The 17,188-nt window shown below is 35.2% G+C and overlaps 2 protein-coding genes across 2 annotated transcripts; one reads left to right on the forward strand and one right to left on the reverse strand.

Moving 5' to 3' along the window:
• Nucleotides 1-970: 970 nt before the first annotated feature.
• On the reverse strand, nucleotides 971-5,020 carry LOC139483973 (uncharacterized). The gene is made up of 4 exons (XM_071267690.1): nucleotides 4,847-5,020; nucleotides 3,492-3,507; nucleotides 2,444-2,779; nucleotides 971-2,058 (listed from the first exon to the last, which is right to left on the reverse strand). The coding sequence occupies exons 1-4, from the start codon at nucleotides 5,018-5,020 to the stop codon at nucleotides 971-973; spliced, it is 1,614 nt and encodes a 537-aa protein (XP_071123791.1).
• A 7,119-nt stretch (nucleotides 5,021-12,139) lies between these two features.
• LOC139484969 (uncharacterized) lies at nucleotides 12,140-16,400 on the forward strand. The gene is made up of 2 exons (XM_071269038.1): nucleotides 12,140-12,233; nucleotides 14,123-16,400. The coding sequence occupies exon 2, from the start codon at nucleotides 14,129-14,131 to the stop codon at nucleotides 16,379-16,381; it is 2,253 nt and encodes a 750-aa protein (XP_071125139.1). The 5' UTR covers nucleotides 12,140-12,233; nucleotides 14,123-14,128; the 3' UTR covers nucleotides 16,382-16,400.
• Nucleotides 16,401-17,188: the final 788 nt, after the last annotated feature.

The following is a 17,188-nucleotide window of genomic DNA, read 5'->3' on the forward strand; positions in this document are numbered from 1 at the left end:
TAAAATAAGGAACGCATGTTCCTACGTTGAGATTCTCTCCAACAACCTTCATGCAGTTAGCAGTCTCTCTTAAATGCAGTGCACCAAGTAGATTTGCTGCACCAAGTAAAGTTGCTTGGTGAAAGTATTTAAATGCAGTGCACCAAGTAGATTCATGCACCAAGTAATGTGCACCAAGTAGATTTTCATGCACCAAGTATGAGTTTTTTTAGAAGCAGTGCACCAATTAGAATTGCATGCACCGAGTACGCTGAGTATTCAAGTTGAATGCAGTGCACCAAGTAGATTTGCTGCACCGAGTACGCTGAGTATTTGAATGCCGTGCACCAAGTAAATCTTCTTGCACCGAGCAATCGTTTTATTAATCCTAGTGCAAGTAATGCACCTTGCCGTATTACTTATTGTATATAATTATTAACGTATTTTGTTTCATGAACCACTGTATTTGATATATTGGTTAAATAGAAATAATACAATTAATGAACTTCCATTATGATCTTTATTATTACTTCCTTCACCAGAGGCCCACAAAAGTAACTACGGGTGTATATCCTGACAAGAAACCCCCGGAACGTTACAATAGGAATAAATAACCTGGAATTTGAGGAGGTGCGGAGACTTCGAGTTCTCTGAAGATATAAAAGTAAGACTCGGATAGGACAGAGTACTTTAGAACTTGAATCATCAGGAAGGGCTGGAATTACTATCGGTTCTGTACCTCTACCCGGAATTTGATTTTTGGCTAAAAAAGCTGGATCCGTTAATAGGGTAACAGATGACTTATCCCTATTAAAACGAAGGCAGTAATAAGCAGTGGAAAAAACATGAATTTCACTTCTTCTTCTACTAGAGGCCAAGGCAAGAAGGCAACAACACTTATACGATAAAAACTTGATTTCAACCTTTTCAGCAGGTTCAAAAGGATGGGTTTTTAAAGCTGATAAAACAACACTCAAATTCCAAGACGGAATTAAAACTCTCTGTCTATGGCATTCAGAAAAACCTCTCTCCTGGAAGCTATCCATGAGAGAAGCCACGTGAACAGATGTAGCTTCTCTGGATTGGGATGAAGTATCTTGCCCTTGAACTGGGACAGAAGATTGTGTCGTACTGGTAGAACCAGTGGACGAGCACAAGACAGATGAAGAAGATCTGGAAACCAGTCTTGTTTGGGCCAATCTGGAGCAATAAGAATGATCAACCCTTGCTCTGCTGAGATCTTCTGAAGGACTTGTGACAGAAATCTGAACGGTGGGAAGGCGTAAGCCAACATCCCGTCCCAAGGAACACTCATGCAATCTGCTGCGTAAGCTTTCGGATCTGGTACAGGAGACATGAACACTTGAACTTTGTAATTGAGGCTTCTTGCAAACAGGTCTACATGAGGAGACCCCCACTGAAGTGTTATTGCCTGAAATACTGATTGGAGAAGTTCCCACTCTGTATTGACTGGGGTAAGTGTTCTTGACAGAGCATCTGCTAACACATTGAGTTTCCCTGGGACATGACGAACTACAATCTGTAGATGGAGGTGATTGCAAAGAAAGAGGATTTCTCTTGCTAAAAGATACAGCTCGGAACAATGAGTTTTTCCTTGGTTTCGCAAATAAGCCACCACAGTGGTGTTGTCCGTTGCTAGAACCAGATATTTGTTCTGCAGTAGGGACTGAAAATGAGACAGTGCAAGAAGAACTGCCTTCATTTCTAGTATGTTGATGTGTTCCTTCAAAAGATCTAGAGTCCACACTCCTGACACTGAAAGACCTTCCAGATAAGCTGCACAACCGAGGTTGGAGCCATCTGTGAACAGAGTCTGATTTGGAACTGGAGAGGACAGAAGTTGGCCTCTCAAAACGTTTGCTTGAGAAGTCCACCAAACCAAATGAGGAAACAATTCTTGATGAATGATTGGAACTGGAAATTCCCAATCATGTGCAGCTGGGAGCCAATGTTGATGTAGATAAAATTGAAGAGGTCGAATGTGCAGGCGACCAAATGGAACAACATCCGCTAGTGAATTCAAAAGACCTAGCAGTTGTGAAAACTGGCGAGCAGTAACTGTTTTTTGAGATTGAAACAGACGAATAGGAAAATAAAGTCCTGAGACGGAATGAGGTCCGACTTTTTCCAAGAAATGAGAAACCCCAGAGAGAGAAACAATCTGAAGACTACATCGGTATTTAGATAGAGTTTCTCGGGAGAAGTTCCTTGATCAGTGAGTCGTCCAGGTAAGAATGAATCTGAATAGCCTGTAAATGAAGGTGAGCAATTGCTACCTGCATGAGTTTGGTAAAGACTAGTGGTGCAGTTGACAGACCAAAAGGGAGAGCCCTGAATTGGTAAACCCTTTTGTTCCAAACAAACCGAAGGAATTTGCGGTATGAATGGCAAACTGGAACGTGAAAATACGCGTCTGTCAGATCCAGGGATGCTGTCCACATACCTGGAAGAATAGAAGCTCTTATTGAACGATTCGTCTCCATTTTGAAATGAAAAATAATCATATAAGAGTTGAGGATAGACAAATCTATGACCGGTCTCATTCCTCCGGTCTTCTTCGATACAAGGAAGAGACGAGAATAGAAACCTGGATCTATTTCAGATACAGGGACTTCCTCCACTGTCCTCTTTGTCGAAAGAGTCTCTACTTCTGTTGACAGAAGAAGAAACTTCTGTGGATCTTGAGTATTGGACAGTGGGATAGGAACAGGAGAAAGAGGTGGTTGTTCTTTGAATTGAAGAGTCAATCCCCCTCGAATTACTGACAGAACCCAACAATCTGAGGTAATACTTATCCATTTTTTTAGAAAATGAGTTAACCTCCCCCCTACTGGCAATTGAGAAAGAGGAGTTCTGTAGTACATCTCTGGATTGGGTTCTGACAGTAACACTACAAAAGTCTAAAAGTCTGAAAAGACCAGTTTTTGTCTTAATTTGCATGAACTTTTACTCGACATTCTAAAAAAGTATGACTTGTGTCTTAATTTTTCTTGACAAATTCTCATTTATATTAAATTTGTATTAAATTTACTCGACATATTCTCGACATATTGTCATAATTTAATTTTGGATGTAACGCGTCTTCTGATTGCCTGACGTTATTTTGTTATGAGCCCATAGACATAATTTAGTCATGTGACCGTGACGTCATCAACGTTTTTTCATGGTTTTCTACGGTTTAAAATTGAATTTAGAATTAAATTATAAGAAATGACTGTAATATTTTTTTGTCTATTCGAAATAACATAAAAAATATGGTGCACACTGTTAAATAACCCGCTACACGTGTTATTCAGTGTGCACCAAATTTTTTATGTTATTTCTTCATAGACAGAAAAAAATATTACAGTCATTCCTTAATTAAAATTTCTTGATAAATTCTTGACATTTGAATACCGTCTTGAAGTTTCTCGACATATTCTTGACATTCTTATTTTTTCTCAGTAGAGCTTGACATATTCTGAACATTTTAAATTGTGTCTTAAATTTACTTGACAGTTCTGAGCTCTACAAATCATAACCAATATACATGATATAACTTTATCTTTATTTCTCTTTATATGATATACTGTTGTTTCAAGTTACACTTCTTACAACAAAAAAAATTTGGATATATAAATATTTTTACAAATGCAAATATGGCTATGAAATCTAAAGTATGAAATAATTCAAATGTGGGTTTTTAAATAATTACAAATTTTGATTCCTAAATCTTATAAATTAAATGATTAAAACCAATCATACTGTAGACATATTTCATCAAACATTACTCAATGTTTATATGGTAAATAATTATTGAACCAAAATGTGGTTTAGCAAATTATGATGATATACAAATCATTCATTTAATAAAAGAACAATTTGTGTAATGTCACCTGTTGGAATACACATGGACAGGATGTTCCCCATAAAATTAAGGTATTCCACACCCCAGAGTACACGCAACTGTCAAATAGAAATTACTGACTTACCTGTAATCAGCCATACAACTTATCAGTTGACTGACCATGCCAATACAGTTTAAAAAGTTTGTTGATAGATGAAATTGAAAATCATCATTTCGATGATGAAAAATTTAATTAAAATGAATTTTCTTCATCAAAATTATGAAGTTAATTATTTTAACATAAAAACAAATTGAATAATTCCCAAAGATTAAAAATTAATTATTATCTCATGTATCTACTCCAGGAAAAATAAGTCTGTTCACATTTCAGGCGAAATTTTATTATACTGTTGAGATAGTGTCAAGACATATTTAAGACTGTCAAGAATGTGTCGAGACATATTCAGACATTATTTAGAATGTCAAGAATATGTCAAGACATATTCAGACATTATTAAGAATGTCAAGAATATGTCAAGACATATCGAGACAAATTTAAGACAGTCTAGAATTGGTCGAGACTAATCCAGACTCTTATCAGATGATACAGGAAGTGTCTAGAAATTTAAAGACAATGTTCATACTGTCAAGACACTTGTCAAGAAAAATCAAGAACCTTATTAGAAAAATTCATACTATGTCAAGAATGTTTTAAAATTATTCAGGCTAATTGAGAATGTCGAGTAAAAATTCAGGCAAATTCAGACAAAAACTGGTCTTTTCAGACTTTTTGACTTTTGTAGTGTAACGTACGAGGGGACAACTTCCTATGAAGAGGGATTGGCCCTCTTGCCATCTCTCTTAAAACTGTTAGATTTAGACCTAGGGATTGAAGATTTCTTAGGTTTATTACCTCCATCGTTAGTGATTTTCCTCCTCTTCTCTTGAGAATTATAAGATGAGTCCAGCGGAAGAATAACTACCTCGTTTAGAATTATTTCCAGAAAGAGATACATTTACCTTCACTGGGGCTGGAATTTGATTGAGATGCTTCTGTACCTCATCAAGTGGTAACCCGAAAATCTTCTCATCCGATGGAGACTTGATTAAAGCATCCTTAAGATTATCTGACACCTTTGCCTTATCCAAAATTTCAGATCTTTTGGATAAGGTGCAGTTGGCGATGGAACCCATAATCAACCCATAATCAACAATTAGGAGGCACCCAAAGCCTTGTCTACCTGTAATAGAAAAGGTTTTACCTCTGGTGGAAGAGAACTGGAGCAACTGCTGATAAAAAGCCTAACACATGAAATGCGTTTCTAAGAAGGTTCTCCGTTTTTGACCAAACAGACTGAGTAAGACGCAGTCCATCAGCGGGTTTAGAAGCAAGAGTAGATGAAAAAACCTTGTCACATTTGGGTACCAGTTTACCCAAGGTAGAGTCAAAAATGTCATAGTCTTTAGAGCGGAATTGCTCCGTCAAGGAGGCAAGACCAAAACAACTAACTGAGGAAAATTGGGACTCATTAGCCACAATCCCATCATTAATGATCTGCAGAGAGTTAGACATATGGTTAGATTGTGGAAAACTAGTATGAGATTTAGTATCGTCTACCGACAAACCACATGACGCCTCGAAAGTAGAGGTTAGCTCTTGGGTCTTGGAGGAGACTGAAATGGCACCTTGTTGACATCTCTCATGATTGTAAAAACAGAATCTTTGAGATCCTTCAAAGTGGAAGGAGCATCTTCAGCCTCTGGTTCTTTACTGGAATTGGTAGAAGACTGACCAATAACAGATGAAGAGATAGACACAGGAACAGAATGTTGCGAAACATTCTGAGAGACCTGAACTGAAATGTCATCTTCATCAGAAGTAAAACCTTCTTCTTGGCTGCCTGGGGCAACTGAAAAGCGTTCTTCCTCATCACTGTCCTCCAGGTCACTTCCAATATCATGATCTGGACGGAGTGAAATCACTGGAGAATTTGACTTATTGGCAATGTTCTCTAGCGTACCCAGGCGGTTGGAGAAAGAAGTGAATTCAGAAGAAATGGACTGACGAAACTCGTCCAAAATACTCTTGAACCCATCTAAGGAGGGGCCAGAGTCAGCTACCTGATTAAACTGATGCCTAACAGAAGAGGTAGGCAGAGCAGCAGGTACAGATACACTACTACAACTACTAGACACTGCTAAAGAAGGAGCAGGAACTGACAGATTAGGTGTAGTACTCTGAGTAACAATAACTGGTGTTGGTCCACAATAATGCCAGAAACCTGGAAAGGGCCGACTAGGAACCTGACTAGGAAAAACCTGATGAGGAAAACCTTGAACAGGAAACCCTTGAAATTGAAACCCCTGACCAGGAAAGCCTGAATAAGGATAACCCTGAGACCAAGGAGGTCTAGACCACGACATGGCATTACTAGCCGAAGCAGGTAAAGTGAAGCCACAATAGGACGCTGGTGCTCTAGAACCAGGTAAGTTGAAACCCATAGAGATACCAGGGTAAGATGAAATGGACCATGTGGTGTTAACTGGTCTATAAAAAGTGTGCGTAACAGTGGTAATGGTAGGGACACCTCCATGATAACCGACAGAACCTGCATTCAGGGTCTGTTGACCGGTCTAAGAAATCACCGAAGTAAAAACGTCGGTTAGTTGACTAATATTAGGAGGGGTTCCCTGCCCTACCATTGTTACGGTCACAGGAAAGGGTAACGAACCGTCTAAAAAAACATCACTACCTGTAATGGCCTCGTAAGGACTGGGAGCATTAAACTCCATAATTACAGAAGTATGAAGTTAAACACTTATAAACAACAATATTATAACAAAAAAAATGTCAAATAAACAATGGTATTGGAATACCTACAATATTCACTATTGAAAAAACAAAAACTTAAAGTCTTCTCTGGAAGTTGTAACACGTGTGTCTCGATGCGCAGGCGGAAATTAAATGGATGATATAAAGGTATGGTTATACGGGCACTGCTTGGTCATCCCTCTTCTCATTGGATGATATTTTCATTTGGGGTTTTCCGCCTGTCAGACTTGCGCAGATGGATGTACTCAGAATTTATGATGGTAACGTATTTATTGACATAAAATAGGGTTTTTCCCGTTTGCTATTTGTAGTAATTATTTATAGATGGGAACTAGTATAACTAGTTCCGATACTGGTTTTGTAACAGTATGTCCTATTTATAAATTTGATGTTAGGTGCATAAGGCACGAGGAAAGTTTTGGCGGTTTTACGGGCGGGGTTTAATGGTACTATATAAAGTTTGGCATTTAAATGTATTAGTATCTAAGGTGCTCGCAGTTACGCCGAATTGAAGTTTTTCACATAGGTATATATGCAGTTGCTGCTTGTTTATTGTACAAACAGGCGTTTGAGGTATTAGCCGAGGAAAAAGAAACGATGCGAAAGAGGAACTATGTTATATGCCATGTATTTATATATTGTTTCAATCGAAAAAATATGTACAATAAAGTAAAATAAAATATTGTATCGCAAGAGATTTTACTGCGAGCAACTAATCTTATATCTGTGTTTGTCTTGTTTTTACCCTATTGAATTTAGAGATTAAATACTTCAAATTCGGACGAGCAGGGCGAGGGAGAATTGAAATAATATTGTTAAACTGGTTTAATTAAAATATATATCTACTTCAGGGCAACCGCATTAATACACATTGGCTTTTCTGCGTTATACCTACACTGTTACATGCATTTTCTAAATTCAGGCATTTTGTAAAATGGCTTAAATTTTGTAAAATGACTGAAATTTTGATGCGAAATTCCACAAAATGCCTATTGAGTTTCTGGTAATTTGTAGAAGGAGGATAATTGAGATGCATATGACAAAAGTTGACAAAAACACAATATCTTACAAAGAAAATAACCAATGGTTTGTAGAACTAATTTATTTTCCAAAAACCAGATCGGATTTTTTTTTATGCCTCATGATATGTTCTTTTTAGTGAATCTACGTTAAGTACGTACTCACTCTGTATTTCAAATACCAACAGTGAATTTATGATTATTTGTCAATTTGGCAAAACAGACAAATTGTTCTGTCAATAGAACAGAATTTACAATCATATTTTTAGAAAACATAGATTCAAAACAGTAAAGTGAAACATATGAAATAGAGAAAAATTCGTCAATGGATTGACCTGGATAAAGGACAGAAATTTAGACTGAAGCTTGCAATTGAAATGAAGGTATTTAGGACAGGTACAGAAAATCCCCGTTCAGAATAGCCTTAGTGTTCTCAAAACAGTTTTAAAAATGTCAGGGCTGATAGATCTTAACCTGATGAACTGTTTAACCCCATGTCAGATTTATTCTAAATGAATTAGAGTAGAGATATATTAAGTAAAAAAATGTATTTTACCCCTATGTTCCATTTATAGCCATGTTGACCATGTTGTATGGCAATCAGGAATTAATGGGCCCGATTTTTAAACAAGATACTACAATGATGATAGTGGCCATGTTTGGTTAAATTTGACCAAGTAGTTCCCTAGGAGAACATGTTTGTAAAAGTTATCAGACGAAGACCGAAAACAGCCGCCGAGATGAGAAAAGCTCACTTGACTCCCTTGGCTAGGAGTGCTAAAAATCGACAAAGAAAAGAAATATAACAGTGCTTTGACAGGAGAAGCGTTTCCTGCTAAAGAGGGATCACTCTGTCATGGGCAGATTTGATTGAGTCCGTTTAAAGCTATAAGCCAAAAAATGCGGTTAAACGAATCATGTATGATACTTTGATTTTTTTTTAGAACATATGAAACAGAAGATTTGCATGTGCAGGGAAAATAATGACGTGCTTCAGTCAATAATACATTTTTAATACAAAATCACACAATTTATACTTTTAGAATTAAATTTAATGTTAAAAGTGTTATTATAAATTATTACATACACAATAAAATTATCTTCACAGCAAATTAGAAAATCCTTCGCGTATGCCGAACATATCAGGTGGTGTTTTTCAATATATGTGTTGTAAAAAACAAAGCAACACACACATATACAAACACAAAATATGATATTTAAAAACTTTGTTGGAACTATTTTTTAACGGAAAAAAATTGTCAAGATAAAAAAGGTACATTTAAATGGATTTCTCAAAATATTAAAGAAATAATAAACATGTAATGAATATACATGCTGCGTTGTGAATGCTTAACAAATACCTGCACTGGAAAATAACATTAAGTTAGAATTGTACATAAGAAACTAAAATTAAAATAATACAAGACTAACAAAGGCCAGAGGCTCCTGACTTGGGACAGGCGCAAAAATGCGGCGGGGTTGAACATGTTTGTGAGATCTCAACCCTCCCCCTATACCTCTAACCAATGTAGAAAAGTAAACGCATAACAATACGCACATTAAAATTCAGTTCAAGAGAAGTCCGAGTCTGATGTCAGAAGATGTAACCAAAGAAAATAAACAAAATGACAATAATACATAAATAACAACAGACTACTAGCAGTTAACTGACATGCCAGCTCCAGACTTCAATTAAACTGACTGAAAGATTATGATTTCATCATATGAACATCAGGCACAATCCTTCCCGTTAGGGGTTTAGTATCATACCATCATAACATATATGAGAAGAACATAACCCGTGTCATGCCAACAACTGTTTTTAGAATAAATGTGTTTAGTTCCGATGTAAAGACCTTATCAGTGACTCAATATTAACGCCAAAATATGCAATCTTTAACGACTTGACAACAGTATTGTAATTATATCCCTTCTTAATAAGTCTATTCAAAGGTTTTGTAAGTTTCTGAGGTGAATACTGACACCTTTTTGCTTTATAAAGAATATTTCCATAAAAAATTGGATGTGAAATACCTGAACGTATTAGAAGTCTGCATGTTGAGCTATATTTACGAATGATGTCTTTATACCGATGATAAAATTTAGTAAATGTTTTGACTAGTTTGTGATATCGAAAACCCTGGTGTAATAATTTTTCAGTAATACATAAATTTCTCTCGTTAAAATCTAAAACATTGTTACATACACGAGCGAATCGTACAAGTTGAGATATATGTATGTTCTTTAATTCGAGTACGGACCTGCGAATTCGCGGATATAGTCAAGTCTTGATAACGACTCCCATAACATTATTTTGATTCCTTACTTATGATGACCCAGTGATAGTAATAAAATTAACGGTATCAATTTTTTTGCACCAGATGCGCATTTCGACAATACATGTCTCTTCAGTGATGCTCGTGGTCAAAATATTTGAAATCCAAAGCTTATATAAAAGATGAAGAGCTATAATCCAAAAGGTCCAAAAAGTATAGCCAAATTCGTGAAAGGAATCAGAGCTGTGCATGAGGGAGATACATTCCTTAATTTATAATAATTTCTATCATTTTGTAACAGCAAATTTTAATAACACAAAAAAAAATCCGTATTTTCATGCCAGTACCGAAGTACTCGCTACTGGGCTGGTGATACCCTCGGGGACTAATAGTCCACCAGCAGAGGCATCGACCCAGTGATAGTAATAAAATTAACGGAATCAATGTTTTTGTACCAGATGCGCATTTCGACAATACAGGTCTCTTCAGTGATGCTCGTGGTCAAAATATTTGAAATCCAAAGCTTATATAAAAGATGAAGAGCTATAATCCAAAAGGTCCAAAAAGTATAGCCAAATTCGTGAAAGGAATCAGAGCTGTGCATGAGGGAGATACATTCCTTAATTTATAATAATTTCTATCATTTTGTAACAGCAAATTTTAATAACACATTTTCATGCCAGTACCGAAGTACTGGCTACTGGGCTGGTGATACCCTCGGGGAATTTATGTATTACTGAAAAATTATTAGGGTTTTCGATATCACAAACTAGTCAAAACATTTACTAAATTTTATCATCGGTATAAAGACATCATTCGTAAATATAGCTCAACATGCAGACTTCTAATACGTTCAGGTATTTCACATCCAATTTTTTATGGAAATATTCTTTATAAAGCACAAAGGTGTCAGTATTCACCTCAGAAACTTACAAAACTTTTGAATAGACTTATTAAGAAGGGATATAATTACGATACTGTTGTCAAGTCATTAAAGATTGCATATTTTGGCGTTAATATTGAGTCACTGATGAGGTCTTTACATCGGAACTAAACACATTTATTCTAAAAACAGTTGTTGGCATGACACGGGTTATGTTCTTCTCATATACTTTTTGGACCTTTTGGATTATAGCTCTTCATCTTTTATATAAGCTTTGGATTTCAAATATTTTGACCACGAGCATCACTGAAGAGACATGTATTGTCGAAATGCGCATCTGGTGCAAAAAAATTGATACCGTTAATTTTATTAATTTTATTATGCTCTTTCGACTTAAAGTATCGATTTTAAATTGTAGATTTTTCTTTTAAATTCCACCTAGTAGGTACATACTAGTTTTTAAAAAGTTTATCTTTTCAATACATGCTAAATATAAAGAAAATAAATCAGGATACTGTTATTTCATGTGATGTCAAATTTGTTAAACGCGCCTTTTCTTAATTCGTAACTAAGAATGATCATAACCAGAGCTGTGCTTTAAAATGAATTCTCCACTTTTGAGAAATTTATATTGTTATTAAACTTAACCGCTTATAACTAAATGCCTCTTGGTTCATTTTATACATTATATTTTAAGTAACAGTGACTGGTCATTTCATTTTGTATTGTTTTTTTTTTTCGATTCGTTCCAATTTTCTTTCCTTTCGCATTTACATGTATCCCTCTCTTCACCCCTTTTAGTTTTTATCATTTAGTAAAATTAACTTCACAATTATATCATATAATATATTCATATAACAAAAGACACATTTAAAACTCTTGACTTGTCTTATTCAGTCCTATTTAATAAAGAGTTACGACCATCACAATTTTAAGTTACGACCATCCTGAACATTTTTGTTTTTTTTAGTTACGACCATCATGTTCGAATTATTGAATGATCATTTTACGAAAATTGGAATGTTTTTATGTATCAAATTTTGTTTCAATATCAACGCACTGACGATTAGTATGTATGAGACAAGCGGTTTGACTGAAACATTTTTTAATGCACGAAAATCGGAAAAGAAAAATTTATCCCTAGAGTTGTCTCCCATCTTCGGATGGTCGTAACTTTAAGTTACGACCATCCGCTTACCACCAGTGGTGATTAGTAAATGACAGCAATATAGAAATTTAAATCACGATAAAAATAAATTTTAAAATTAGCGCCTTATATGATCACGTGAATATTTAAACGCATTAAAGTAAATATAAATATCGTGTTTGTACGTGTTTGTTGTGATGGCCGTTTACATGTGTTTACGTTCTACAGAAGTTAGATAAACATTGAAAGGTAAGAATGTTAAGAAACTTTTCATTTATTATTTGTTACTACAACGACCATGCATGTTTATCAACCGCTAAAACTTTTTTTCATTTGAAAATAAACAAGTTTTCAGTTAATATCGTTGTTGTCAACATTTTTCGAGCTACTTTCATATTGCAAAAATCTACGATTAATTTGAATTATTTGATCACAGTTGTTTATAGTTTTTCATGTTATTTTCGTATTTATTTCTGTAGGTACACATTATTATGTTTTATTCAAATATTCATGCAGTTAATTTATTACTGTCCGCAGTTAAAACAATGAAATAACTATGGCAAAAAGCCAATCCTTTTTCACATTTATTCAATTTCAAGATATCTTTTATTCTTTAAATACAATATATCTTATTTAATCGGAAGGTAAAACGACATCTTAAGATATATTATATACCAAATCAGATTTCAAACAAGCAATACAAGATATATCGTATAATTGATTTTATCATTTATCTTATTTAGTTTATAAGATATCTCTTGAAATTTAGAAGATATCTTATTTGATAAACAATATATCTTATTAAGTTTTATAAAATTTCTCAATTAATATATAAGAGATTTTTTTCTTTATATGATATATCCATTAGATTAACATTTATTAAACACGCTTAAGAGAGGCGACAAATACCAAAGGGATATTCAAAGTCATAAATCGAAATTAACTGATAATGCCATGGCTAAAAAAAAAAGGCAAACAAACAAACACACATCATAAAAAAAAATAATTGAGGACTGAGCAAAACGAACGCACCAAAAACTGAAGGTGGTCTCCGGTGCTTCGGAAGGGTAAGCAGACATGCAAGATATCTTATACTTTATAAGGGTTCATTAGATATCTTATGGTTTTTAAGAGATTAGTTCACAAGATTTATTCTCTAGTTTATAACATATCTTATTCAGTTTATAAGGCCTCTTAAAATATAAGATGTATTACATGGTTTATTAGATATCTAATAGTTTATAATATAAATTATATAGTTTATTATATATCTTATGTAGTTTATATGATATCTTTTGTGATATCTTAAAACAAAGGAAACATAAAAATGGCTTGCCATAAAAGAGGGATGAAAGATACCAGGGGGACAGCCAAACTCATAGATTGAAAATAAACTGACAACGCCATGGCTCAAAATAAAAAGACAAACAGACAAATAATACAGACACAACATAGAAACCCAAAGACTAAGCAACACGAACCCACAAAAAAACTGGGGTGATCTCAGGTGCCCAGTAAGGATAAGCAGATCCTGCTCCACACGTGGCACCCATCGTGTTACTTATGTTATTAAAAGATATTGTTTGATTGTTGATGATAACAAAAAGTGCATAAACCTAGATCAATTACAATTTTTATAGTTATTGATATAAATCTTTAATTTGAAATAAACTTGCAGTAAACATTGCAATAACGTTAACGGTACCAAATTTTCTGCACCAGATGCGCATTTCGACAATACATGTCTCTTCAGTGATGCTCGTGGCCAAAATATGTAAAATCCAAAGCTTATATAAAGGATAAAGGGCTATAATCCAAAAGTTCCAAAAAGTATAGCCAAATCCGTGAAAGGAATACTGTACTCAAACCGGTGATAGGTTACGTCTTGCACTTGACATTTGACTTTCAGGTGGAGAACACGCATAAAAGCTTTGGTTACTGGTATTATAGTTTTTAATTTAAGTGCATGCATATATTTTATAAAGCAAGATTAATTTGTTAAGTGCATGCATATATTTTATAAAGAATTGCTTATATTTGGGTCAACCTCATGAATGATTACACCCGAATTTTGTTTTTCGGTCATTACATATATAGTTATGGACAACTTTATTGAATTCATTTACTAATTTATTTAGGTGAATATGGAGAAAAGTGTAGCATACTCTACAAAGGATTGGGATGATGTTGCAGATGTCCCTCTTCTCCACGTGTCATATCTCATTCAAATATTACTACCAAGACGCCATTTTGGACTTGATAGACCTCAGATGGAAAAACAGAAAATTCCTGAAGGGTTTTCAAATGTAAAAGACGGTCTTTCAGGCAAGTTACACATTGTTCTGGTTGGAAGTAAGTCAGAAGGTTATGGGATACCAGATGCTGTCAGATTAACAGATCAACCATATATTGAATATATGTCTGACATCGACGCTATGTTAGTTCGAGAGGAATTTTCCGCTTCGGCTAACGAATTTGAAAAAGATGGAACAAGAAATCCAGTGGTTATTGAGACTTCTCACACTCACCCTGGGTATGGACGTGTACGGTTCAGTTCTCCAACAGACATTACCAGTAAAGTGTTATATCACGACGGCCAAACAGACAAATATTATCTGAATTCCTCAATAATAATGGATGAACAGGTTAAAATGATGGAAACCAGCACAGACGATGGCTTAAAATATTCTCTTCAAGGTCCAGCCGTTTCGTCAGACGACCCTGTTCCAATGACACAGGAGAGAGGAAAACAATCGAAACTTTTTCATCCCCAGGATTACGTGTTTGCTATCCCCTGTAATTCGTGGCCAGAATGTGCACTACCATGGACTAAGCGAAGGCGCACTAATGGTTGGTTGGCAGCTGACATTGTTGACTCGATTGTTTCCACGGGAATCCATATGGTACCAGTAGCTCACCGATTAAGCTGTAATCCTGATATTGAATGGAGACTATCATTTGCAAAAGCCGAACAAATTCTGGCTGAACAGGCGATCACTTCAGCACAACGGCAGTGTTATGTTTATCTTAAAATCTTACGTAAACAGACCATGGAGGAAAACACTAAACTTTCATCTTATTTTCTTAAAAACGTATTTTTATATTGTTGTGACGAATTACCAGTTCGAGTTTGGGATGACGACCCTGCAGGCTGTGTTTTGTACATGCTAGATGTTCTTTTGGAATGCGTTCAAAAAAGAAACATTCCTAGTTACTTCTTACCAGAAAACAACATGGTAGATTATTTAGACGAGTCAGAATTACAGTCCATTAAATCAGCTCTTCAAACTATTCGTAGTGATCCAATAGAACCAATTTTAGAATTCACAGATTTAAGAATTTTCTGTTATGCTCAGGAATGTTTAAGTTATAGCACAACTTTCAGAAGTATTGTTCAACTAGTTTTGGACGAAATTGCCTCCGTTGAAGATGTTGATATTGGAAGAACCGTCTTAGGTTGTTTTACTGATATCCAATGTAGTATTGCATCAGTGATGCTAGGCGAGAAGCAGACATCGTTTTCATACCATTTGGATTTTTATCAGCTTTTCGTACAGAAATATATACAGATGTCCTTCGTTGATTTTGTTAATTATATGGGTATAAGACTAGAAACGCCTTTCATTACGTTGATGTTTTATGAGAAATGTTTGGCTGAGGTACAAAACTTTCCAGAACTTGAATATTTGAGAGGAAATATGGCATGCATGTGTTTTGCCTTAGCACAAAGTCACGATGATAAATCGAAAGAAAGAAAAATGCGCTTATACCAAGCAGAGAAACTGTACAACGAAGTTCTGCAAAATAATGGTATTCATTTTGCTAGCACCATTGACTTTGCAAACTTTCTATGCGATAGTGAAAGATGGGAAGAAGCAATAAGTTTGCTTGAAAAATTCATTGAAGCAGAAAGAAAACGACCATCGTCAATGCAAAACGGATATTATCCTGCAGAATCAACAACACTGAATGTTCAGCTTCAAAGGGAGGTCAAATATACGGGCTGTTTCTTGGCAAGTTCTTTGTCATTTGCATACTACTTCATAATCAAAGCAACCATTGCGACACAGTTGAAAAACTTGCCAGATATTCTGGAAAAATTTGAAAAGCATTGCCATTCTGTGAACAGTTATGGAGATTATGAACTTCTTGGATACTGTGGACTAGATACTGAAAATTACGTTTTAGCAGAGTTGGCTTTTTCAAAGGCTGCTAATTTACATCAAAATAATTTACTGGCACAGGTTAACCTTAATCTATGCAGAGCCAACAGTCAACCAGCCAAAAAGCAACATCGGATTGTTAATTTGATAATAGTTTTTAAATACTGTCTCAGCATTGGTTATCTGCTAAATGACAATGTATTTAAGGCAACAAATTTACTTTTCGAAAGATGATAAATGTATATGTATACAAGTGTGGGTTTTACGTGTTTTGACAATGATCAGCTAAGTGTGTGTTTTCTTATTGTTTTACTCAGTAAAAACTAGATATCATTGAGATGGGAGCCATCTCTGTGGGCCCCGCTGTGAATAATGTGCATTAAAAAATTGTGTCTTTACCATAGGACATGGGTTTGTCAACTGAAATCAAAGTTTTTGACATTGACCTTTGACCTATGAAGTTGTAAATAAATTATGACACATCCTTTGGTGTTGGTTTATAAACATGTCAAGTATAAACTTTGAAATGATAAAGGTTCTCAAGATATAGAGCGGACACGATCTTTACCATAGGACATGGGGTTGTCAACTGAAACCAAAGTTTTTGACCTTGACCTTTGACCTAGGAAGTTGCACATAAATTATGACACACCCTTTGGTGTTGGTTTATATACATGTCAAGTATAAACTTTGAAATGATAACAGTTCTCAAGATATAGAGCGGACACAATCTTTACCATAGGACATGGGGTTGTCAACTGAAACCAAAGTTTTTGACCTTGAACTTTGCCCTAGGCAGTCGTTCATAAATTATGACACACCCTCTGGTGTTGGTTCATATACATGTCAAGTATAAACTTTGAAATCATAACGGTTCTCAAGATATAGAGCGGACACGATCTTCACCACAGGACACAGGGTTGTCAACTGAAACCAGTTTTTTTACCTTGACTTTGACCTAGGAAGTTGTACATACATCATGACACGCCCTCTGGTGGTGGTTAATAAACATGTAAAGTATAAAGTATGTGTGTGTTTGAA

Source organism: Mytilus edulis, chromosome 8 (genome assembly GCF_963676685.1).
Source record: "Mytilus edulis chromosome 8, xbMytEdul2.2, whole genome shotgun sequence".
Taxonomy (NCBI): Eukaryota; Metazoa; Mollusca; class Bivalvia; order Mytilida; family Mytilidae; genus Mytilus; species Mytilus edulis.

Coding starts and splice junctions, on each gene's coding strand:
- LOC139484969 (XM_071269038.1), top strand. CDS start 14,129: ATGGAGAAAAGTGTAGCATACTCTACAAAGGATTGGGATGATGTTGCA.
- LOC139483973 (XM_071267690.1), bottom strand. CDS start 5,020: ATGGGTTCCATCGCCAACTGCACCTTATCCAAAAGATCTGAAATTTTG. Junction 2,059..2,443: donor AAGAGCTTCTATTCTTCCAG/GTATGTGGACAG, acceptor CTCAAAAAACAG/TTACTGCTCGCCAGTTTTCA.